At 35.8% G+C, this 27,795-nt stretch overlaps 1 protein-coding gene across 2 annotated transcripts; it reads right to left on the bottom strand.

The window, feature by feature from the left end:
* Positions 1-235: 235 nt before the first annotated feature.
* zgc:113162 (uncharacterized protein LOC553743 homolog) lies at positions 236-27,795 on the bottom strand. Of its 2 annotated transcripts, XM_051677368.1 has the most exons (10): positions 27,631-27,795; positions 26,841-26,905; positions 15,243-15,436; positions 12,493-12,614; positions 11,410-11,458; positions 11,054-11,203; positions 6,101-6,274; positions 4,811-4,894; positions 1,888-1,974; positions 236-1,200 (listed from the first exon to the last, which is right to left on the bottom strand). In XM_051677368.1, exons 2-10 carry the CDS (start codon positions 26,872-26,874, stop codon positions 1,099-1,101), a joined length of 996 nt encoding a protein of 331 aa, XP_051533328.1. In that variant the 5' UTR covers positions 26,875-26,905; positions 27,631-27,795; the 3' UTR covers positions 236-1,098. The 2 variants fall into 2 exon arrangements, with proteins under 2 accessions (XP_051533328.1, XP_051533329.1); XM_051677369.1 differs by lacking the exons at positions 26,841-26,905; positions 27,631-27,795 and adding an exon at positions 19,878-19,910.

The following is a 27,795-nucleotide window of genomic DNA, read 5'->3' as shown; positions in this document are numbered from 1 at the left end:
AACTAGAAATATAACTGAACCCATATATGAATGTAACCAGACACCATATACACAAATAGAGTCAGGAATATAAACAGCTTGATTCAATTCAATAAACAAAATAGATTTTGGTTTAGAAACACTAGTGTAAACTAGATCAGAATAATCTGAGACTATGATGCTATTAAAATATACAGTGTGTACAAAGACAAAGTACAGAATCCAACTAATATTCACATATGTAAGAACCTTGAACTGTGATCTGGGAAAATATTTATTCCAAGCACTGACTAAAATATAATCGTCGATGTACTAAACTGTGTTTTCTTAGATGGTTATTCAGGTCTCATGCCAGAATTAACCTATTTTTTTCCAGGAACATGCTGATAATGCATTTATGCACAAACATGACCTTTTGAACATTGACTTGTATGCCATTTCTATGATTTTGAGAAATGCAATTGGACGTTTTAAAGCTGCACCAATCTGACATGTTAAAAGTTTGATAACCAGGCCAAAATGGGCAATGCTAACAGTGCATTTCAAATGAGCAACATTCGTTTTGCGTAATTACTTGGTAAATGTTGTGAAGAGATGTGCTAGTACACTACAGAGGCCAAATTAAATCTAGCGCACATGATTTTATCTGGTTTGGTTTGTTCCGGGTCTGTGCAGCCTCTGCTTTATTCTCACTTTAAAACGGCTTTTGCGGGTAAAAAGTAAACTCACATTATCCTGAAACTCATACACATCAGGAATCAGTACCTGGTCCGGGGTGAATTTGGTCTTTCAATAAAATCAGAAGTTGATCTGAAAGTTGGTTCATAAAGAATCATATAACTTTTGTCTATAATAAAAATAAAAAAGAGAGAAAAGATAAAATTCAGCCTTTCAAATGCAAAGTCTCAATCATTCAGTCACTGCCGGGAGGGTATCCAGAACTGGTTATTGAGGGAACATTCAGTTGAGTGGTTTTGTCCTCAATTACCAGACATTTCCCTATATATACTACTCTTAAGGGAATAGAGTGCTAGTCATTGTCCATGACTTTAGGCTCTCATGCAGCGAAGTCCCTTAATTCCTTCAGTCCAGGGGTTTGTTTGAAGGGATTTCTGGAGATCACCCTGTGGTCACAATGTTGTCTGGTGGCTCTTGGGTCTCAGCTATATCCTCCAGCTCATCCAGCAGCTCAGAGAAAGAAGGTCTTCGGAATGCATCCATCTTCAAGAGAGCGGGAGACAGAAGGGCTGAGGGTTAAGGTTTTTCGTCAAATACATGGGTGTTCTAAAACTACATGCAGGGATTGATTTGTATTAAAACCAACAGATTTAAACTTTTTTCTTTTTGTTATATAATGGTCACATTAAAATTATCTTTATAATTGACTTATAACCATGCCTTCATTTATTTTTGCTACTTTTCAAAATACTTTTAATGTATAGATTTTGTTTTATCCCTGTTCCTGACCCAGACTTTTAAACCTAAAATGTTAAATTCCATCATAAAAATATTAGATATTACATTTCAAAAACTATGATAATCTTAATAAAATGTTAAATGAACATACCATTTCAATATTTATTGTGTGAAAATGATCAATTATATACTGTTAAAATTACTACTGTACATACATCCATATCATTTATATACACTACTGGACATTGTTAGTGGTCAGATTAAATAAACTACTGAGGGTGTGAGAAGTGTTTAAGAGAACTTATCTTCTAAAAGGTTTATCTTCTACGTAATGTATACATTTTTAAAACAGTTAACTAGGCAGTTCAAGGTCCTACACTATGAATGAACCTCAGCTGAAGGTGAAGCTCATGAAAATGCTCGCTTTACAGATGTTAGTACTGTTCACAGTTGCACCATATTAAACACACCATTTGAGTTGCTCGGTCTTACCTGGCAACAGCTGGCCGACAGCTCTAGAACACGCTCTGGGCAGCCCTCCACCAGCTCCCTGAATGCCTCCACATTCAGCCCATAGTCCTGTGAAGAGATCACACAATGAGTTCAACATACTCTGTTGTCTGAAATAATATTAAATACAGACTAAAAGATGTGGCTGTTTTAGCCTTTAGAAGAAAAACTTTAAAAACACAAAACATACAAATAAACTGCATCTTATGTGAGAAATCCAAGACCAACTTCACAAACAAATTGTATCTTATCAAAAAATTTTAAGATAACATTTACAAACAAACTGTATCTTATTAGAGAAATACAAAACAAACTTTATAAATTGTATCTTATCAAAGAAGTCCAATACAAACTTTTAAAACAAGCCATATCTCATCAGAGCAGTCCAAAGCAAACTTTACAAACAAATTGTATCTCATCAAAGAAGTCTGAGATAACTTTACATACAAACTTTATAAACAAACTGTATCACTTCAGAGGACTCCAAGATAAAGTTTTAAAACAAACTGTATCTAATCAGAAAAGTGCACAAAAACTTTACAAACAAACTGTATCTCATCAGAGAAATCCACAACAAAATTTACAAATAAACTATCTCAAAGAAGTCCCAAGACAAACTTTACAAACACACTGTATCTCATCAGAGAAGTCCAAGACAAATTTTAGAATCTGTATCTCATCAGGAGTTCAAAGCAAACTTTACAAACCAACTATGTCTCAAAGAAGTCCCAAGTCAAACTTTACAAACAAACTGTATCTCAAAGAAGTCCCAAGACAAACTTTACAAACAAACTGTATCTCAAAGAAGTCCCAAGACAAACTTTACAAACAAACTGTATCTCAAAGAAGTCCCAAGACAAACTTTTCAAACAAACTGTATCTCAAAGAAGTCCCAAGACAAACTTTACAAACATACTGTATCTCATCAGAGAAGTCCAAGACAAAGTTTAGAATCTGTATCTCATCAGGAGTTCAAAGCAAACTTTACAAACCAACTATGTCTCAACAGAGAAGTCCACAACAAACTTAACAAATAAACTGTATCTCAAAGAAGTCCCAAGACAAACTTTACAAACAAACTGTATCTCAAAGAAGTCCCAAGACAAACTTTACAAACAAACTGTATCTCAAAGAAGTCCCAAGACAAACTTTACAAACGAACTGTATCTCAAAGAAGTCCCAAGACAAACTTTACAAACATACTGTATCTCATCAGAGAAGTCCAAGACAAAGTTTAGAATCTGTATCTCATCAGGAGTTCAAAGCAAACTTTACAAACCAACTATGTCTCAACAGAGAAGTCCACAACAAACTTAACAAATAAACTGTATCTCAAAGAAGTCCCAAGACAAACTTTACAAACAAACTGTATCTCAAAGAAGTCCCAAGACAAACTTTACAAACATACTGTATCTCATCAGAGAAGTCCAAGACAAAGTTTAGAATCTGTATCTCATCAGGAGTTCAAAGCAAACTTTACAAACCAACTATGTCTCAAAGAAGTCCCAAGTCAAACTTTACAAATAAACTGTATCTCAAAAAAGTCCCAAGACAAACTTTACAAACAAACTGTATCTCAAAGAAGTCCCAAGACAAACTTTACAAACAAACTGTATCTCAAAGAAGTCCCAAGACAAACTTTACAAACATACTGTATCTCATCAGAGAAGTCCAAGACAAAGTTTAGAATCTGTATCTCATCAGGAGTTCAAAGCAAACTTTACAAACCAACTATGTCTCAACAGAGAAGTCCACAACAAACTTAACAAATAAACTGTATCTCAAAGAAGTCCCAAGACAAACTTTACAACTAACTGTATCTCAAAGAATTCCCAAGACAAACTTTACAAACAAACTGTATCTCATCAGGGACATCCAAGACCAACTTTACAAACTGTATCTAATCAGGGAAGTCCAAGACAAAATTAACAAACTGTGTCTCATCAAAAATGTTCCTAGACAAAATTTAAAAGCAAATTATTTAATCAGGAGTTCAAAGCAAACTTTACAAACAATTCTCATTAGGTAAGTCTAGGACAAACTTTACAAACTGCATCTCATCATAGGAGTTCAAAGCAAACTTTATAAAAAAAAAAAAATGATCTCATCAGAGAAGTCCAGGATAAACTTTACAAATAAATGGATCTATCAGAGTAATCCAAAAGCTGAGATATACAAATGTCATAATTAACATACTACTTTGCCTCTGGGGTGCTTTTTAAACTCTGTAAATTCCTACAAACAATGACTCGTGTGATAAAAACTAAACGGCCTTGTACATAAAGTGTATATACCAAAACCCTGTGGTGTGAAGCTTCATACATATAGAGCTATGGTGAAAATGTGGATTGACCAGAAAATCATTATCCTTTATGTGATTGATGACAGTGATTTAAAATCCATATTAAAAATTCTAAATGTCTGTACAATGGTTCACTCGACCTAGATCAGATCTTTTCTCTTCCCTCTAGACATCATTGGCTGTCCATCACTGTTAATGATGCATAAATGACCACACTGCTGTACAGTAGCGGGCAATCAGTCTGTCTGACCTTCTTTCATCCCCAGTGCAGAGGAGAGCTGTGCTAATTCATGGCACATAACAAGCCTTTCTTACGTAAAGATTATGTGTAATTGTTCCTTAGCTCATTCAAGTTTTGAATTATGCATTCAAGTGGTTTAAAGATTCCGTGTTAATAAACAAAAGATAAGCATTCGCATACATTTATGGTCAACTTGTAAAAATGCAGTACGTTTTTTGTGAGGGTTAGGTTTAGGGGTAGGGCTAGGGTTAGGGGATAGAATCTATAGTTCGTACAGTATAAAAATCATTATGTCTATGGAGAGTCCTCATAAGGATAGCAGCACCAACGTGTGTGTGTGTGTGTTTGAGAGCAGCCATTACCTGTGTCCTGGGCAGCACCTCTGGATCGGCAGGGATTCTCGCCAAGATCTCACACAACATGATCCCAAAGGAGAAGACATCAACCTATGATTAAAGAGCGGCAAACAGCAGAGGTTCAGTTAAGTCTCTAATCACATCAGTACCAGCACTGGCCCTCTCTTAATCTGACAGTGAGGCAGAAACACATCTTACAGTTTCTGCATCTGTTATAAATCATTATAAATGACTTTCCTAATCTATACCTCTCTACTGACCTACAGTACGTTAGATAAGTATGGCAACAACACAGAATGTCCATTTTTATTAAGACACAAACATATTCCAAAAGGTTATGGTAATTAATGTGTAGTCAGAGAGTGAATCAATACTAATTTCATTTTAAGGGGCAAGACTATTACATTGATGCAATTTGCATTATTCAAGATATATATTTATCAGTATACAGAATGTGTTCCCTGGGAATTGAACTCATTACCTTGGCATTGTTTGTGCCATGCATATTTTTGTGCAGTTTAGTTTCACACATTGATTGTAAGATCAACATAATATCTATGTGAAGATTGGCATGTCATATTTATACAGAGGCCCCTAAAAGTATTTGGGATATCGGGCTTAACTTGTATTGAACCCAGAATATTCCTTTAAAGGGATAGTTCATCCAAAATGTTCTTAAGCAGTCTAGTTGGTTTTGGGTAAGAACAGACCAAAATATAGTTCCTTTTTCACTGTACATCTTGACAGCAGTCTCCTTTGTGATCATGTTTTCAAGCTCAATTAAACTTCCTCTGGATCGTTTCCTAAGATATTGATTAAATCATTGGAGTCTTATGGATTACTTTTATGCTGACTTTATCTCCTTTTTGGAGTTTTTGAAGTTCGGGTCACCATTCACTTGCACTGTATGGACTCACAGAGCTGAGATATTTGTCTAAAAATCTTTATTTGAGTTCAGCAGAAGAAAGCAAGCCATACACCTGGGATGGCATGAGGGTGAGTAAATGATGAGAGAATTGTAATTTCTGGGTGAACTGTCCCTTTAAGGAAAGTTAACTATCTACCAGTCAAGCTACAGGAATGCATAAAAATTCATATCAATATGCATTTGGCAGATGCTTTTATCCAAAGTAACTTAAATTGCACTTAGGATATACATGTGATCAGTTCATGCATTCCATGGGAATCCAACCCATGATTTTGGTGCCATGTCAAATAATGTAACCAATAGTTTCCTTCTCTATACTCTTGTTTCCAAAGTCATCTCTCATTTTCATTGGTATTCTGTTTCAGTACCTTGCGGTCGTATGGCTCTCCTCTGAGCATCTCGGGGGCCATCCAGAACGCAGACCCCACAAGAGACATCTTCCTTTTGGGGTCGTTTGCGGGCAGCTCCCCCACCTCCCTGGCCAGGCCAAAGTCAGTCACCACAGCTTCCCTGCCTCTCGAGGTCATGCGGATTAGACAGTTCTGCATCAACAAAAACAGATGGATTCCACATGTAGCATGTTGCATAATCAAGAGTATAAGCTGCAGAACATTAGTGTCAGATCTTTACTTATCTTTTCCTGTGGAATGAGGAAAGACCTTAAAGGAAAAGGAGTAAATTTTGAAACTATGTACTAAGTAAGATTTTTCTGCATCTCAGATTACAAAAAAAAAAAAAAAAAAAAAAAAAAAAAAGAGAGAGAGAGAGAGAGAGGTAGGCTAATGGATACATTATTTCTAAACAAAACAACAAAGCATCGCAATGATCACATCTCCACAAGAGGGCAGCATTGCTCTATGTGTGAATTGAATACTAAGCAACGTCTTTGATAATTCTCTGTTTCATAAAAATCCCCCAGTCTTCCCTTGTATTATCCAGCTTTTAATCATTCAAACCTGTGGAGTTATCCAAGCTTTATAGTTCATTTTTACTTCTTATTTCTATTATAAAAGCGATAGTTCCGGCTCTATAATCTAATTGGAGGAACCATGTTGGTAACACAACTAAATATACGCATAACTGTAACTGTAATTGAATTCTGATCTGAATGTAATTGCATTGAATAAGCCAAGTTGCTTGGCAACTGTAAAAAGTGTAACTACAATTACACTAATTGTTTATTCTGATGATTATTATTATTGATAAATGTATTTTTAAATTGCATATTAATCATTTATTTATTGGTGTCTTTTAAATGGGCATTTACTCATTTAGCAGATTTACAAATGAGAATAATACAAGCAGAAACAATGAATCCAAGGAAGAAAACACAATATAATTAGCACTATCATACAAAATGTACTAGAATACTAACACATTTTTCACAGTGCAGTTGCTGCTCTTTTATACAAGCAAAAAGTCACAAGAAGCCATGCGTTACAGTGATTTTACCACGATTAAGAGGCTAACAACATCCCTTAAAATCTTTAAAATGCACAGCCTCTTGTGGCTTATTGCTGTTTAGTAATTTATCAGCATTAGTTATGCCTAAAATCAAAGTAAAACTTCTAAAAGTAGTAGTCTAAAAACTAAGAATATTCACAGTAGGATAAATACGTTGTTAATGTAACTAGAGCATTCAGTAATGTTTACAGGTGCCTGTGTGGTAGATGAATGTGGTGCAGCTAAACATGCGCTGTTGTGGTGGAAGTGAAAAGCCTTCAGGCTTCGGGTCTTTGCTGAATGGAGATGGTAAACACACAAGTGAAAGGAAAAATGTCAAAGGAACCCAGCTAGTTTTTCATTACATCAGCATAGACTCCCTCCCTAACTGTCTGTGAATACAGATAGCCCCATCCTCCTCTTTGATTTACAGTGCTCTCAAAAGGAAAGGTTATCTGAAAAGGACAATCTGTCATTATTTACTCACCCTCATGTTGTTCCAAACTTGTGAATTTTTTTCTTTAGTAGGACACAAAAGGAGATGTTTAACAGAATGTTAGCCTCAGTCACCATTAACTTTCATTGTATGGAAAAAAGATGCAATAAAAGCGAATACTAACAGGCTAAAATTCTGTCAAACATCTACTTTTGTGGAAGAAAAAAGTCAATGATCACAGAATTTTCATTTTTAGGTGAACTTTTCATATAAATCCTTAGTTGTGTAAGTGTGTTTGTATGGCACAGTGTAATTGTGCTCTGTTTTTTCTCTCAGAGGTCTCGATAGTGTGGAAGAACATGAGGTAGAGATAATTAGTATCTTTGGTGTAAGCACCGTCCTACGGTTCAGCATCAGGATTCTCGCTCGAACCATCAGATCCAGAAGGTGAAGAGACAGGGGAGAGGAGCTTACATCTAGAGGAGGACAGGACCTAAACTGGTGGTGTTGGGGTGGAGGTGGGTGAAAGCCATGCATTGTACGAGCAAAGGAAGACAGCTGTGTGATATAGGCTAGATCGTGATAGGATGAGAATCTGGAAATGAATGCTTAATGATGTACGCTTTCATATCTGTGGCAGTAATAATATCACTTCATTTTAAACACACCCACTGACATAAGGCAGCAGACACGTCACCTCTCTGAAGAAATTTGAACTTGTGTTATGCAAGCAGAACGATTAACATTAACTCTGTTTTGTCTCTCCACACTGTGTAATGACATAATTGCTTTAATTAATGTACTAAAATAACAGAGTAGAGAAAGAAAACAACGCTGTGGTTGGTGAGTGTGTGTGTGTGTGTGTGTTAGGGAGGGGTTGGGTACAGTAAATGTGTGTATTTAACAGATTGGTTCAGTGTTTTTGTGGGTTAAGATGGGTGCACTGCTGTGTAGATGAGTGGTCTTAAATGTGTGTGTGCATGCACGTTATAGTTTGGGGACAAATAAGTACTCAAAAGTTAGCAAAATCATACAAATAAAAACCTTACTTCTGTGACATTTTGGGATGTTCTCAATTTTCAATAATTCATAAACAAAGAAAATCCTGTTGTTTTTACATTTATTTTAGGGGGATTATTAGATTATTATATTTCTATAAAATATAACCAAAGTCTATGATATGTCCCCATTTAGGTAGTTACAAAAGCATGAGAAATTCACACATTTTAAGAGTGGCTTAAGTGTCCAAATACTTTTAGGGGCCACTGTATAAATATGACATGCCAATCTTCACATAGACGTTATGTTGATCTTACAATCAATGTGTGAAACTAAACTGCACAAATGCAATAAAAATTGTGAATGCTCTACAAATGGTTATTTTAACCAGGAGGAAATGCACACACTAGCAAAATCCTTTATCCAACTACTAATTAAAACATTACAATCTTTAGTACTCTGAACTAAATACTTGGTACTAATTGAATTATGTACTAAACACATTTGATTCAAAACACGATTCAGGTCAAGCTAAGAAAACATGTATAAACACTTGAAAGTTAACGAGACTTAGCAGCTCATTGCTTATGAGTGAGAGATGCTGAGAGAAGGAGAAAGAGGGAAAAGGGAGAAAGCACAGAGGAGAGGATATCCACTGAAAGCAGTGGTGGATCTGGAGTTTATGGAATGGTAAATGTTGGGCACAGAAGTACATTAGCATAATTAAGGTCTCACCTCCCCTTGTCTGTTCAAACATACAAAGGCCTGAGCACACTGCACACTGCAGCCTGGCAACTGACACAGTTAGAGCTGTCAACATACTGTGACTGCTTTTTACAGCTCAGAACTTCAGAGGGCTGCAGGTTCCCTTCTCAGAATGCAACACATTTGAGGCTTTTAGTCTGTTTTATGAACGATTTGAGCTTGTCAGCTGCATTTGTGAGCAACAAAGGACATTATATACCATGTGCATACTATTTAGTAGCCCAAAACAGTATTTGAACCCTTCAAACATCCACTAAAAATGACCTTTTGTTGGATAAAGGTAACTGCAAAAACGGTTAAAGGAATATTCTAGGTTTAAGCTAAATTAAGCTCAATCGACAGCATTTGTGGCATAATGTTGATTACCACAAAACTAAATTTTGACTCATCCCTCCTTTTCTTTAAAAAAGCAAAAACTGGGTTGCAGCGAGGCACTTACAGAGGAAGTGAATGGGAGCCAGTCAGTCAACATTAAAATACTCATTGTTTCAAAAGTATAGCCACAAGACAAGACATAAACAATATGCATGTCAACATGATTTTAGAGTGACAAAATCGCGTATTAACCTTTTCTGTGTAAAGTTTTATTCAATTTTACAACTTAGCTGCCATGACAACGTAATGCCGTAAACCCTCCAAAAATTGTCCCCATTCACTTCCATTGTAAGTGCGTCACTGTAACCTCAATTTTTACTTCTTTTAAAGGTGCACTCAGTAATATTTTCCGCATTAGAAAAATTGTACACCTAAAGAAATTGACAGCAATTTTGAAACATACGTACTGTATATAATCTATTATGTATTATGACTCACAGGAGATGAAGACTCCAGTCATATCAGTAACCTTATAAAAGCTGTTTTTAATCTACATAGGGGCTGCGATGTTATGATCACATGACCAGCCAAATACTATTCGCTTAATGTCAGTAACCTCCCTGTTATTAGACACTTTCACTCATGGATTAAATGATAATGGCTGGCTGTAAATAGTGATTTTCTGCATATTTAACTGAAAATAATTGCGTTTGAATGATGCTGCATCCACACCCCTAGATGTCAGTGTAAGTCCAAGATGACATGAACAAAAATTTACTGAGTGCACCTTTAAAGAAAAGGAGGGACGAGTAAAAAAAAATGTTTGTGGTAATCTGTATTATGCCACAAATGCTGTCGATTGAGCTTAACTTGTATTGAACCCAGAATATTCCTTTAAGGAAAGTGAAGAAAAGGCCTAGCATCATTTGTTAACAGATGCCACCTGGTTTCATATTTTGTTGTCAAAATCAGTCCAATTCATACATTTTAACTGTGGCCTCTTGATAAGTTTTTAAGAGTAAAAAGTAATAGTGATCTCACAAGGAAATGGACGCACAAGCAAAGTACTCAGACTAACCAGTCAAACACTGGAATCTGTGGTATTCTGCACTAAATACTTGGTACTCATTGGATCATGTTATGAACACATTTAGATCAAGACAGGATTCAAATCAAGTCAGGCAAGTAAAAAGAACATTGGGGCTAAAAAACATAAGCACCATATTTTTTGTCGCTTTTTTTAGAGGTGTCTGTCATTATCTATAAATGCAAGGTGTGGCGCACAGCTGTGATTTCGTAATATATCACCCTTCTTTGCCATACTTGCTCAACTTTGATCCCTAAAGTCTGCCAACACACTCACCTTGGAGTTAAGGTCTCTGTGGTAGATGTTCTTGTAGTGGAGATAGGTCATTCCTCGGCTGATATCGCAAGCCAATACGATTTTCTCTCTCCAGCAGAGATTGACGTCATCTCTAGCCAGCAGCTCCTCCAGGCAGCCTCCGCTAACATACTAGGTGTGGAGGAGGGCAGGACATAATATTATAAAACACTTGCACTCAGAATCTTGACCTGATAACAACTAAGCAAGCTCAGGCTATCAGAAGCACATTCAGTATATAGTAAATTATGCCTAAAACTCTATATCAGACAATATAGCAGAAAATGATGAGCCTTGAACTGTGAACACTAAAACTTTCCCCAAACTTTGCCACTCACCTCAAGAATTGGGTATAGCTTGTTCTCTTTGACACAGATGCCCAGGTACCTACAGTAGAACAAACTAAATAGTTAATCCACAAGAGAACTGAGGAAATGGCTATCCAACCAGCTCCTATAACATTTATAAAACTACACTGAACTGAATATCAGAGTTGAATTAGGAACTCCTTATTAAAGAAACAAAACTATTGTCATTTCAGACTAAATCTGACGTGATTACACTGGTCTTCTACATTGAAAAAAAAAATGGCCTATTTTTAAAATGTACACATTTCAATTTCATAACAAACTTCCATCAAAATGAATTGTGTAATACTTAACTAAATTAAATTAATAAAACTTAAAATATTTAGGTTTAGTTAACTTTGTTTTGTTAAACATTAATCAATTAAACCTGATGGAATTTTATGAAATTACAATGTGAAAATGGAAAAATTACTTTTTAGTTAAATTTAATTGAAACTATTGAAACTTCTAAAGAAACTGAGAGTTGTGCCTCCTCGTTCAAAACGTATCGTCATAATGTAAGTGTGTTTGGGGTGGTTGCTAGGGCGTTCTGGCTAATCAAAAAAGCCTGTTTTGTTGTTCACAAAGAAAAATTTGTAAGTCAGATCACTTAAACAAGTAATAACACATCTCTCCTCAACAAGCCACACAATTTGAGGAATCATTCATGTCTGTAGCACAAACTAGGACGAGATATAGAGCTAATTTAATACTTAGGGGTAAGGGTTTGTTAAACCCCATGTATGAGCACCAGTAATAGTGATGCTTGCCAAAAACAGTTTACAAAATCCTCAGGTTCAATGTGATCTTATCGAAAGATTTTCTTGCCTTCCTATGAAAACACTATGTGTGGGCATAATGGTCTTACAGCTTGAAAAATTTATATTAAACCGTTTACAGTCTGGGTTTCCTGTGCTCAAGGTCAGGAAATTTGATCCCACATCAAGTGTTATCATTCAGTATTAGACTGACAAATTCAGAGTTGTTTTCTTCATATGTTCCGAGTGGGTGTTATGAGCATCAGGCCGGCGTGGGATTGGTGAAAATGATTAATGATGTGCAGAGGCGGCTCACCTCACTATGTTCGGGTGGGAGAGTTTTTGAAGTAGGCTGATCTCCCGCACAATGCTGTCCAGATCCACGTCATTTTTATAAATCTTCACCACCATCACCTTCTTTGTAGTGCTGTGCATCACCTGGTCAACACAGAGCAGCACCATTACCAACTAGTGGGCATAACAAATTTGGGTGTTTTTCACATCAATGGGCACTTCAAACACACTTTTCACACTCCCACTAGTTTATTTAATTTGTGCAACAGTGTATATACTGTACATGCATTACATAAGAACTCTGTAATTTTTCTGAAACACCATAAACAATTTGAAATGTAGCAAATATGAATGAAGGCATGGTAAAAATGTTCCCAAGACAGTTTTATTGTAATCTTGGAATCTGTTAGTGTTAGTAGAAATTAACCCCTGGGACATAAAAGTGCCTGTAGTTGAAGAATGGTACAGTGTGCCATTTCCTGACATGTTTTTCCTTCGCAACACCAGTACGTGAGATTCCGTAATCACACTCACTGTGAAACCAGAGCAACAGAATGGAGCATCACCCTTTTTTTTGCCCCTGGGGTGATTGAACTTCACTTTTCTTTAGAGCACATGTCTTCCTTAGGACACAATGTTCTTTACAAAAAAAAAATCTGTCATTTGGCCCATGGTGTGAGAATGGTCACAGTGGAGGCATGTGGCACTTTTGTAATGTTCTGCAGTGTGCATTGCTATTAAACACTGTTATCCGCATTTCATCACACTGCTATTGTGTTCATAATGGTAGAATGGGCACCATAACCATAGAAAAGCTCTAATCTGATCTCACCAAAGTCTTTCACTCAAGATAATATTGAGCACGTACATTGAAACCCCCTTGTGGCATTGTTTCTTACAATTTAAAATATGAGGAAAACAGTTTATGGAATTTGGAAGTGATCTATTGACCAAGAACTGAAGAATTTATTGCAAAATTTAGATGACAAAATATGTGGCGTCCGCAAACAAAATCATACTATATATTTTCCAACTAACCTCACTTTTCTTAGCTATTTTTCTAATGACTTTTTTACCAGCTGGTCCCAAGATCATTATAGTGGATGTATAAAGTCAGTTATCTTTGATTTTTGATGGGAATGACAACGATTCTGTGAGGGATAGACGTACAGTCTCTTCAATATTTACCATCACAGTGTTTTTGGATCATTCCATTGAAAAAACATTGAAAAAATATTTTTCCAAGAAATCTCAGAAGACAAAAAACTCCAAAGTTGTGGACAAGAAGATGTGATCTAGAAGCTTTATGATAGCTTTATACAACGCATGTCGCTGAAGAGATGGTAAGTCTATTCCTCACAGAGTCGTTTTCATTCCCGTCAAAAATCAAAGATAGCACTACTGTGAATAAGGTCTATAGACATACTCCATTAATATTTGATAACCAGAAAGTGTCCAAATACTGAGTGGTATAATTATTATTTTTGATTGTGTGTAATTTTAAACCCAACAAACTTGTTTTTGGGAAAAGTGTGCTTTTGCTATCTTTCGTTCAAATAAATGCCACTTGGTTTAATATTTTATTATCTAATGCAATGACATTCATATATTATTAAGAGAGGGCTTAAATGTCCAAATACATTTTGGCTCCACTGTAGCTCATTAGAGAAAAGAAAACTTTAAACGTTTCCTGCTGGTTGAAAAATGCGGTCACTGTGGTTTACACAGGTACTCAAGTCGAGACTTATTTTCTTTTAATGTCTGTGAATGTTTTTAAAATAATTTAAGCATGACTGGGTGGCGACTGAACGTGATGTACGTGTTTGCATTTCTTTGTTGGGTTGGAAAGTGTTTGGTCTCCTAAAAAACATGCTAAATCATGCAGAGACACATCATGTCTGTAAAATTGCGTTTTAAGGATTAACAGGGCTGTGACTGCTCGGCAGATTATTTTGCATTTTTGGCAACAGAATTTGGGTGAGTAACAGAATTATACATACAGTACACAGGAGGAGTGGAACACAACCTTTGTTCTTTTAAGGCAGCAATTATGAAATGTAAAAATGTAACTCAAATGTCGCAATATCTCGATATGCCACATTTTGACAGCTTTGATTAAATCTGTGGACTTTTGCCAAACTGCAAATTATCTAACTGGATGAAGCTGAAATGTGTTAATTCTCTGCCACTAAATGGAACTGCAAAAATAATGAGTGTGTTTACATGCACACCAACATGCTGATAAGTAACAAAATTCGCTTTTTCAAAAAAATCAGTTAACGCAAGAAAATCATGTTTACATGAGACTTCATAAACGAATCATCTGATTATTCTCTGCTTTTGATTTCAAAACATTTCAAACTGTTTTTCATTGGTCTGACCAACCGACTGTTCTGCCTCTAACTCGTGCCATTGGTTGAGCCAATGTTGCTTTGTTGGGCTGGACGGGCCACTCAAACAAACAGAGCAATGCTATGATAGTGCCACAGAGTCACAGCATTTACACTATTCAGGGAAATCAACCTACAAATGGCTTATTTATAGTTGTTTGTGCATATTAAGCTGGAACACGAAAAATATTTTAACATTAAAAAAATCCACACTTTAGCTTTAAGATTCTGCATTTTTAAGTACAAGCAGTAGAGAGCAACTGGGTCCATTATTACATTACTGAACTTTTAATACATCTTTGTAATTTTAGAACATTTTTCGAACATTTTCCATCCCAAACAGTCTTAAGTTTTTTCTTCAACATAGACAGTAAATCAGTACCTTGTAGACTTTGGAGAAGAATCCGGTCCCAATAAGCTCTGCGCTGAAGTCTTCCCAGAATTCCAGTTTACGGACAGTGGTGCGGAGTCGGTGCCAGCAGTCAGTCTGGCAGTATGTGTCTGTGGACTCGCTGAGCAATGTAGGGCTGCCTGGTTCTGAAGCAACATCCACCTCACACATGTTGGAGATCTCATCTGCAACAGAAAGATCAGAGACGGGGCAGATAAATCTTAGTCCGACACTACAGAAGTGGATTAGAAACAATCAAAGCAACCAAGATGAAAAACTGCCTAACTGCTATGAACTGATATGACACTGTGAATAATCCAGAGATAAATAATAATAATAATAATAATAATAATAATAATAAAAATAAATGTAAAATAAGATAGTCTCAATCCAAACACCTTTTTTTCAGGAGCTACATTAGGCTTGCAGTGTGAGCTCAGCATTTATTTTTTCCAGTTGTGACTTCAAAGGATAAAATGCCTCTATATAAAAAAAAATTCAAGACAGGTGCAAGTTTGCAACATTTTTGATACTACACAGATTCATAACAAAAAAAGATCCTTCACTGGAAAGTTTCCAAAAACTTGCAAGAGCTGTTTAAAATCGCCATGGTATGACATTAACACCATAGAAAATGACATGGTATGGCTTTATTTAGGGCAAGCAGACATTACATAAGCTTCCGAATTACCTCATTGGATGATTAGACTCTGATCTGAACAAATGGGGGAAAGCTAGCCTCAGTGTTTATATTTATTTACGTATCTCCTGATGCTCAGTATGTGACTTAACAAAGTGTGGTTAACAATGTTGTGTAAAGTCTTTTTAAGAGGAGTGTGACATATGCACAGACATTTATGTACACTGCAATTACAAAGTTCTGGAAGAAGCATGGCTGCAACTACAGCAAGACATGCATAAAGTTATAAAATGGGTTGCAGATTCTGATAGGATTGCTAACAGCAGGGAAAAATAAGGCTAAATGCAAATAATTAAACACAACTGACCATATAATTGGATAAAGTTCAGATAGCAAAATAAATTGACTTATAGGGTCCAATTTTCGTGAAAGCTCTAATTCTAAGCGCAATTTTCATGCAAGCGCATTTGGCCATGGGTGGGAGTGTTTGCGCTAACTGTGTGTGTGTGTGTGCAAACTGGGGATGTATTGTATGTGAACGAAGTGCCGCAAAACGCAATTTGCTATTTTCCTGAGAAACAGGTCATTGCGCTAAGACGTTTCAAATGCAGGTCTGTTTGCAGCGCAACGTCTAAATTCAGTTCCTGCCATTGCAGTTTGAAGATTCCACCAGCAGGTGGTACCAAACTCTGAAAATAAATTGGAACATCAAATTATGTCCATGACAAACACTGTTGTAGCCGTTTTAAGAAACAAATATTTATGAGGTTTGTTTTAAACTATCTTTAGGTCAAGGGTTTACTTTTCAATTATTATTATTATGTTTATATTTACAATTGTATTTATGATCTGATTTGTATTGGTATTTTATCACCTGTTGTCTTAGAGTGATTTGTAAGTCAATGCAAATGGGGCCGCTGGATTTGGTATGATTTTTTTTGACCACTTTATTATTTTGATTATATTTTAGTTTCGTTTGAACTGTAATTTGAATTTAGAAATATTTTTGGTTTAATTTTTTCATGTTTCAATAAATGAATTTAATTTTTCAAAATCAAATCGACCGGTAGAAGTGAAGTGCGTTCCGATACAATCACTGTTAATACTTGCCATGATTTGTGTGTCAGTAGATGAAAATTATTAATAATACTTACATACACTATAATTTAATGTAGCGTAAATCTAAATCCTGACCAGAACTACATCTTCCATGCATATAAAAGGAGGGCGTCACTGTCATAGAAATATGCCTGACATTCAACAGGGACACAATAAATGCACAAAAGAACATAAATCCATATTTCTATTCTCCTAATTCATTGCATACAGTCTATTTACACTACCAACTTCTTATAAATGTGCAGTCTTTGTTCATATTGCTGGTGCTTGACAGGGAATGGACTATTTAATAACCGGAGAAGAACCTCAGAATTAAATTGCACTTGACCCAGCCCATTAGCGCTTTGCACACTTAATTTCACACTTGTACCTAGACTTACCAACATTCCAAAATACCAAAATTTCATGACTTGCACTTACGACTTGAAGCATAGCGCTGCACTAAAGCTCTTAAAATAGGGCCCATAAATTTTTAAAAAGGAGGAAAAAACACTTTCCATATCTTTATGTTGACGTTAAAAGCACAAATTCATCCGTCAACATGCGTTAGACTGGTAAATCAAACTTCCGCTGTTGTTTATGTATTAACATGCATGTACATTTTCCCAATCAGCCTATGATACAGTATGTTCATAATTTTGCATTTTGATAGACCTATGCAGTTGATGGTATTATTAATACATTTCTGTGTTTGATTTAAAGGATATTTTTGTTGGAATTTTGTACAATAAACAATTCTGGTGTATCATGTCCAAAATTAAATCTGAGTCATAAAGAAAAGCCATCTGAGAACCACTTCTCTAAGACAACAGCAAAAAACATGGATTGGATACTGTATATGTGTGTGTGTCCGCGTATTGTAGATACATGTGGATGTTATATTGAAATGCGGATTATCGCATCAGCTGGAGATTACATCATTGCATGGCAGTAGGCACGTCATCCTTGGTGCCCAGTGTACTGGCCACCCTAACTGCCCGTTAATATGTTTACAGGCTTCCACACAACATCCAGCAGGGTTTCTCAGTGATGGCCCTGCCACAACAATCTTACATCAGCTGTCACAACACATCAACATCCAACCACAGGCTATGCTAACAATATACTGACACAAATACAGGCTCCCTCACACTCTATTAGATAAGTTTGAACATCACCCTCACTGTCAAATATTCCAAAGCTCTGCGTCGTCTGTTATGAAGAATCACACATCCCGAAGGTGATGACGCATTGCTGCTGCCGCATTGGAAAGATGTGGAATGTACAGTACATTTCAGTCAGCATAATAGCTCAGCATAAACAGCTGGTTAGATAACTAGCTGACAGCACATATGGAGGAAAAGCTGTAATCATTAGAGAGCTTTTGCTGTCCGAGGGATTTGCAGTGTGACAGCATAACTGGGTTATCTTACCACTCTGATGTTTGTATATATAAAACTAATTTAGAGCTTAAGGTTTTGTTTTTGTTTTAGGCATGTGGTTATTTTACTGTTACTGCCCATTAAAATGGTTTTGTCCTTGTTTTTTTGCTTGTTGTTATCTAACAAATGACAATGCACCAACAAAGTACCACCTAAAGGCTCAATGGTATTAGTTTTTGGGACATAGTACCATTGTAATACCATTGTTTTTTGGATATGCACTATAGTAATATAATTTTTTTTGTATATGGTAATCTTTCAATACCTTGATATCTATTAATGTACTTTGGTATTGTGTAATACCATCATTGTAACAGTGATACCACTATTTCCATTGGACTTTTTTTAAGGATGATTTAATGAAAAACAACGGCATATGTATACTGTACCTGTGCAGACACTTTTTACCATGGCAATAACATGTAATACTTGATTAACTTTGGATTACCATGTAAACACCATGGTATATGAATATGCTAGTCATTCAATATCATTATATACTATATAATTCCATCAATACTGCACTATGGTACCTCCAAGTACTTTTTTGTTAGGGTGATTTATGGAAAAACTACAACATATGTGGAGTGTACCAGTGCAAACAAAAGCCGCAGATTGACACGTTTTGTCTTTCACGCATGGATGATTTTGAATGCTGCAGTTGCTTGTGTGAACAAACAAAAACAGTTTTCCAAAAATTTCCTTGTTATCATAATTAAAACCATGCAGCTCTTTGCGTAGTGGCATACCCTACCAGCCAAATGTTTAGACACATTCTGTATTATTAATATTTTCCACATTTTTAAATAATAGTAAAGTCATCAAAACTATTAAATAACTCAAATGGAAGTATGAGAATTATGTATTTTCTTATATTTTAGCTTCTTCCTAGCAGCAAAACCTTGCCTAGATTATAGCTCTGCATACGCTGAGCCTTTTCTCAACAAATTTCATGAGGTGCCACCTGGGGTGCTTTTTAAACAGTATTGCAGTTCCCATGTATGCTGGACACTTGTTGACTGCTTTTCCTTGTCTGAAAATTATTTTTAACCAAAATTTCAGCCTTAAGCACAAGCCTTTAGATCAAAAAGTTTTTAAGACTGTCAGAAACATAAATTCAGTCAAGTATGTCCAAACTTTTGGCTGGTAAAGTATGGACGTGACATTATAAGATCCATCAGGGCCTACATCTTGACTGAAGCTTAACCTGATAATTCTCTTATTATCTAAAGAGCGCATTAGAGCACAATTATCTAAAGTAAACAGCACGCAAAAGATAGACAGGTCATTCAACCATCAAAGCATATACAACAGGACATTGTTGGTAAGATAAGAAGCTTGCAAATCCTGTACGATAAGAGAAAGTGACTTTTACTAATGCATACTGTAATTGTCTGATACTGAATATCATTTACAATCACATAAAACCCATGCACACTCACGCACACAGATGCCCTGACTCTTAACACCATCTTCAATGTTCCAGGATGCATGTCATTGTCATTATGTGACACCTGAAACCTGCTTTGCCAGACATATCTCACCTGGCTCACATGCAAACGACAACGGAGAATGTAGGTGCTTAGGTTATTAACAGACGTAGTCTTTGAGCTACACTGCGGGGGTGTGGCAAGGCAGTGTGTCTCTTTCGGTCTCTGTCGGTATGTTAATGAAACATGGACAAGAACAAACACGGTTTTTGGGGCAAGTGTATAAAATTGATTCAGATGTAGAGTAACGCAAAGCACTTGTTTGATCTACCTTGGGGGAAAGAGAGAGAGTGGAAGAGAGAATGAAAGAAAGAAATTACTTAATTAGTTTTTATCTTGGTAGGGCCGATCTCACGCACATGTGCACAGAAGGCGCTCCTACTGAAATGGCCAACAGATGAACAACACCTTTTACTTGGCCCCATGTTAAGCTACTAGGGGCTTGGGGGGTCCCAATATTTGGAAGAGAGCAGGTCTTGGGGGCCATTCAGACCAAACACATAACTCTCACCTAACCCTAACTAACCCTAACTCTTTTTTTTTTTTTTTTTTTTGGCTCTTTTTACTTTATGCGAGATGCTGAAAAAAACAAGGGCCAATGCTGAAAGATGTCTGTGTAGCGCGTTTACATAAAAAAACAATTGAAAAATAGATGGAAAAGACGCAAAAAAGTGTTCAGTGTGAACGCGGCATTCAGATTGCTATGTGATTGGGTATGCGCATTCCATTTAAACCTGTTCCTATAATTTTATCACCACAAAATGGATATAAATTAGGGTTGCCAACTGTCCCGTATTAGCCTGGGAAGTCCCGTATTTTGGCCGAAATAAAGCCTATTGTCCTGTATTTAATAATTAATAATAATAATTTTCTTTATTTATCACACATTATACATTTGCACATATACAGTGAAATTCTTCTTTTTCACATATCCCAGCTAGGCTGGGGTCAGAGTGCAGGGTCAGCCATGATACAGCACCCCTGGAGCAGATAGGATCAAGGGCCCAACAGTGGCATCTTGGCAGTGCTGGGGCTTGAACCCCCAACCTTCTGATTAATAACCCAGAGCCTTAACTGCTGAGCCACCACTGCCCAATTTAGCAGCAATACACTCAAGAGGACCCCAACCCCAATCCACAATTCCTGTGCTATTCACATTATTCAGCCCCGCCCTTTTCCGCACTCTGCTCTTTGGAATTTTGTCATCTAACTTCCTGTTTGTATTGAAGCTATTGAGAAGAGTCGAACAAAATGGATTACATGTGGGAGCACAGAAAGTATTTTTCACCAAGAATTGATGGTGTGAGTCTACACCACCCCTTTACTATGTGAAAATACTAGTGAGGTATTTTTTCTGTCACTCAAAATGTTCATTTTTTTCCAACATACACGGAGGTAAATTGGACCTGGCAGATCATATTCGGACAGCTATGACACACTGCACTTTTTCATAATACAAGCGTTTCATTGTTACATGTGTAATTCTGCTTAATTTTTAGGTTTTCATTTGTTAATAATTTGTGTTAAAATATGTAGTTGACATGAAATTTCCAACAGTGACAGTTCGTATTATTACACATGCAAGTTCATAACATAAAGAAAAGTAAAATTATACTTTTTAAAATTAATTTGTCACTGTAAATTTTTTAAAGGCTTAAATGTGATGAAAATTGTTGTAAATGGAATATAAAATAAAACATACACTTTCACATGTATATGTGTGTCAAAAATAAAGTAGCACCCCTCCCCCGTCCCGGTTTAACACTCAAAACATCTGCTCACCTTAACAATAACACGATGGGTGAATGACACGAAAAGATGGCCAGAATTGTCGTACAGAGATATTTTTATAGACTTTATGTTGTCTCTTGGAGTTTCAAGAGCACAGAAGGATATCAGTATGTCCACAGCATTAAGGTAGGATCTTGTGTATTTATGAATGAAGTACTCTTGTTTTAAAATCTCCACGCTCTGCTTCCAGTTGTTATGACATCCCCATAACACTTTAAAATACTCATATCTTTTAAACTCTGTACAACCTGTAAATCCACTTTGCTAGCTAATTACATTTTGACATCAACACCATAGATATCTAAATAGCGACGGCTATAACGGAAGTTCAGAGACAACATTTTCAAGATGGCTGCACGCTAGTTTTTCTGGCGCATTAGGTGAATATGCAGATATAACTGAGTTCACCTTCATCATGATAATAACGGCCTGTACTTAGAGTTAGAGTTACTGGAACTAGGGGGGCTACAACTGGAACTAGATGGTCTGCACACACCCCCACCCCCCTTAATTCAAACAATGCATGCAGTTAGAGGGTCTGATACAAAGCAAACTTTGTGAGCATGGAAAAATGTAGGAGTAATCTAGTTCAAAATGAGTGTCACGGATGAGAGCCATCAAGGTACAGTAGGTTTCACTGTGGTAATCACGTCATCTCCAAAGTCTTGTTTCTTTTTCCACAAAAGAAAATAAATTATGAAACATGGGCCAGCATGTTCTGTTTAACAACAGAAGGGTTAAAACAGGACATTTCTATGCCACCTGTGGTAAATAATTCAGTGTAAGGTGAGAACTCTCGTGTGTGTCTCTTTGGACACTCTCCTTTGAGTATATATTGAGTTTCTTTCTATCCGTGTGGCATGGGTCATGTCTCCTCCACTTTCTATAATGTGAGCTAAGGAACGTATGAATGAGAGATAAAGAGTGAGAACAAGACAGACAGAGAGAAAGGAGATACTGAATATTATAACAAAATCAGTGAATCATACTTAAAACAACAGTTTAATATTACAGTTTGGCTACATTCATCCCATAGCTTAATACTACGTTAGAATATTTTTAGAATATCTTTTCACAGATAGTGTCTGATATGGCCCATAATAACCCTGAAGTCATGCATAGGTTAAGCAGGTCTCAGTCATTATTGGTAACCAAGACAGCCGATGCATAATTTACACATACAGAGCCTGTACTCAGACACACTCGGGTACAGAAACACTACTTACACTTTTAATGCTGGTGTACTATCATGACAGCTAATGAAATTCAAACCAGACTGCAAATGGGAGACATTTATATCAAAATAATATGCAATGGAAAGAGTTCCATATGAAGAATGGCATCCATTTCCCTTACAAAAAAGTACTGTGGTGGTACCATGCTTAACTTTTGTTATCAGATGTAAATACCTTGTTACTTTGATATAAGCTTAGTTTATGTGACATGTCTAACAGGGACAGAAAAGTTGTCTAAAACTATTTTAAACAAATTTTTTTTATTGCACATGCAGTTTTTACATCACCTCATAATAATTGAGGAACTACATGGATAGGCTTTTTGTACTTTTAAAAATATCACACTACAGGACTATTTAATTGCACTGCAAAACAAGCTAAAAGGTGATTAAAAATTATTTTAAAAAAAGAAATTCAAAATTGTGACGAGATATACAGTAGCATATAAAATATACACTTTCCATTATACATACTGTAATGTTTAAAGAAGGTCACGAGAGCGGGATCTAGGAGCAGCTTAACTTTAATGAAAAAATAAAACAAAATACAAAACAGGAAAAAATGCTGGAACGGGGCACGACTGGGAACCAGGAAGCAAAAACAAACAGGATAGAAACCAGAGCACGAACTGGAGAGAAACACATCAACTGACAAAGACTGAACAGACATCAGGGCATTATATACAAAAGGATTAACGAGGTAAAGAAAGACAGGTGAGAACAATAGTGAACAGCTGGTAGTGATCAGGGCAGTGAATTATGGGAAATGTAGTGCAAGGGAGACTAGAGACAGATGACAGAGGCAAAACACAGGGCAAAACAACAGTGAATCATGACACATACAGTATATGTATGTTTTAATAAAAATAGAAAAAATTTATTGAATAAATATTTTTTTAAAAATAAGCTCATGGACATATGTTATTTGTCAGCTACCCATATAAAAATGTACAGAATGAGAATAAAATTTATACAGTACTATGGTATTTACATGTCCAAAAAAAAAAAAAAAAAAAAAGCCATGGTAACTAAACTTTTTGGAACTTTGAGTTTCTGTTCTGTTTTCATGTGTGTTTGTGTAGACTGAAAACACACCTACAGTATGTTTAGCAGATCAGCATACTGTTTTTGAGGCAATATTTCTGTTTTTAGATAGCAAACAAATCTATCTCCTTCACCCACTCACACTCTCGAAAAAAAGATTGTTAGTTTTTAATTTGTCCTACAGCAACTCTTACCAAATGTGAATTCTTATGAGTTTCACAGAACAAGGTTTACCATAAAACATCACCACAAAAGAACTGCAGAAAAACTTTTCACATTCCTGACATCTATTGTCTGACTTGGAATGATGTCAAGGGTCAGTATCAATTCATTGTTGAACAGCTTGGAGCCCAGAAACTGTTTGTTTTACAACAAGCAGACGTCTGCAGCGAATAATCACAGGTTATCAGTTTACGGTAAGAAAGTAGAGTGAAGGAGTCTCCCTACAGGACATGGAGAGCTGAGCTCCCGCAAACACTGGAAAAAGTGGGTAAGGTGAAGTCAGAGAGGTCAAGCTTTAAGTACAGCTCTATAGGACACACAAAACTGGGTGCCAATAAGATATACATTCCATACCATGAAAATCTGACACCATTATGTCAGATTCCACACTTTGTGAAAATTTGGAAGCATCCAACATAAGAGAATGCACATATCTCCAGGTTAGCCCAGACCAGAAATCATCCATACTAAAAATGTATCCATAACCATATATAAAAGCTCTTAATATTAATATTACCACCACGAGGACCTAGTAAGTAGGAATTGGTCATGCTAAACTGGGTAAAATATTACAAAAACTATTCTATTTACAACATATGTTTTAATCTGTTGTGTGCATGAATGCAATAGCAAATCAGAGGCGTTTAAATTAGTATTTTAATGTAAATTCTATTCATCAAAATATCAAAGGAAATAATAAGCAATTGTAATTTTTTTGTCATAATCATGCAGCCCTAGTTCTTTTTAACTTGACGCTGTGTCAAAAAATACACGTCCAGACCCTGAAAAAACAGTGAGAAATGGTACAAAAGTCATAAACGTCCATCTAGTGTAAGTTTGAAAAACAGTGCAGATTAATGCATTCTGTGTGACCGGCCCCTTACTAAACTCTGGATTGTTCTGTTCCAGGATGTATATTGGTCAACATAGTGATCTAGCCATGCTAAAATTCATGATATAGTAACAGCTATGACATAAAACACCAGTCCACCATTTCACTCCGCAGAGCAAATCAATGTCTTTTTTCACCACAAACATCAAAAGATTTTGGTGTATACATTGACATTGGTGTAAAAGTTTATTTCAATGGAGAGGGTGTCTCCTACGTGATACTTACACTGTGCAAATTTCAAATTTTTTTTATTTCAGTATCTTTATACTGTCGTACACCCTGCACTGTGTGTGTTAGTGCTAAACTGACAGCGCTGGTATACACCCTGCAGTCTGTTACCTTAACAGATATAAATATCTAATTTATTGCCTACATTTCCACACTCTCTGACCTCTCAACCACTCTTAACGCCAACGTAATCTGGGATACAAAGTGCCAAACCTTGCTCAATATAAATCGTCTTAGAGAGAATTAATAAACCAAATATTATGTTTTTAAATCACATGCACAACAGTGACATCAAAAATACAGCATTTATTAGCAGGCGACCTAACAGTATCTTTTTCTCTTTTTTTCTTAAATATTTGTCAACAGCAGTAAATTTCTGACATATGCCATTCAATAACAGCTGGGCAGATGGGAAGACTATCTGTCATTTTGTCCTGCAATACAATCCACATCTTTGACCTAACTAGAAACTAATTTTACCTAGGAATGCACCGATATGGACATTTTTGGCCAGTACCGATTTTAACAAAAAATTATTATTTTGTCATCAGATCATTGCTTTACTTAGAAATTATGCTTTAAAATTTTACAAAGAGGTACAAATGCTTTTTTACTGTTCTAAAAATAAATCATTTCAATTGAACATGGATTGGATCTGTTGAACACATGAAAAGATTTTAAAGAGAGCCACAATAAAAGATAAATAGAAGATAAAAAGATACCAAAGATACAAAAAATTACAAAATATGATAACATGATGATTGATATGAAAAATTTTTATTTTGTTCTGCTGCTGACTGAAGTGACTGCAGACTATATTTTAAAACTCAGCCTTTTAAGGTTTATTAACCATGCAAGGCCATATAGCGATCTCAATCTTAAATTAATCAATCATACAGCAATAATAGATATTACACAGATGTCTCAGAAGTCAAAGTCTGCTGGTTTCAAAGCGTTTTCGATGGTTTATCATGTAGCCTATAATAAGTGCCGCTTTCATAACTGTCACGTCTTTTATGGCGTTTTTTCCGCATTAACGTGAGAACGAGAAAGAATAAAGATTAAATATTACAGTACATGTTCTTAAGAGTGCCAACCCTTCTACATATTGTGGCTATTATTATTTCTAGATTGTGCATTTGAATTAATAGAGTTTTTACAAAGTGTGTTACTAATAAATTATAAATAAAACAATCAGTTTTTCATATCGGCTCTTACATGCTTAAAACCGATATGCCGATGGTTTTAATTTGGTCAATAATTGGCCGATAAATACTGCCAGCCGATACATCGGTGAATCCCTCATTTTAATTTAGGCTATTAGAGTGTACATATCCTTCTCAGACCAGACAAAATATCTGAGGCATCCACAGACTACGTATGTACTACAGACTACGTACTGTATATCACCATGCATTAAAGGTAGCTTATTTAACCAGTATGTTCTGCCAATGATTGAATTTCTGGCAAAATAGCAGACAAATAGATGCAGTGTATTTTAAACTTACTCCATCGGTTCAACAGGCTGTTCATATGCATCATGAGGTGATGAAGGTCAACGTCCAGTTACTGCCTCTAGGAAAGACCACACAATACAATGAAACAACCAGTTAATTATACTTAACTATGTATAATAATCACATAAAAACACATGCTCAGTGAGATGAAGTGTTGAATGTCTTGGTGGCATTTTTTTTTTTTTTTTTTTTTATCTCTCCATGCTTTGGATTTTTATTTTTTTTAACTAAATCATGTCTGTACTTCAAAAGAAAGTGGATAAAGCAAGTGTTGAACAACTGTTCTTAGTTAAACTTGCTAGAAGACAGTACATTTGATGTTTATTCTTACTAACTGTTCATGTGTTCCATATCAGCTTAACTTTATTATGAGCTCAAAGTTTTACTTTGCAAAAGAAAGTTAAACTGATATGGAACTCAAAACTGAAAACTGAATAGAATAAATATAACTGAAAGTGCAAATACGCAAATGAAGAAAAAAAAAATGATAATTATGATATGCATCTAACAACTACATTGATGAACAGTGAAGCCTATTAGGCTAAATCAGAAATAAAGGTGTATTGGAAAAGCATAGCCTACATTCTTCATCACTTACCTAAATGTGAAAATATGAAAATATAAATAATAGCTATCGGTTATGAGTTATTTTATCAGTTCTCAATAAGTAAAACACCATATAGCTATCTAAATATAAAGTAAAACGGCAGATTCTGGAAAAGCATCTTAAAGAGATTAAATAGCTATTAAATAAATAAAAGAAAAGCAAGTCAGTACTTACAGAAACACCTGTCTCTTTCCAAATCGATGAGGCACCTTTGTGCGATAATGTGCAATAGATGCTGATGTTGATATTAATACATCAAAGTATGTATCCACTGTTGTTATGAAGAGAAGAATCTCCGTCAATGCGAGACGCGGACTCCCGCGCTGTGCGCGCTACTGC

This window comes from Myxocyprinus asiaticus, chromosome 38, assembly GCF_019703515.2.
Source record: "Myxocyprinus asiaticus isolate MX2 ecotype Aquarium Trade chromosome 38, UBuf_Myxa_2, whole genome shotgun sequence".
Taxonomy (NCBI): Eukaryota; Metazoa; Chordata; class Actinopteri; order Cypriniformes; family Catostomidae; genus Myxocyprinus; species Myxocyprinus asiaticus.
Note: the sequence above shows the minus strand (reverse complement) of the source record. Positions and strands in the feature narration are given on the sequence as shown.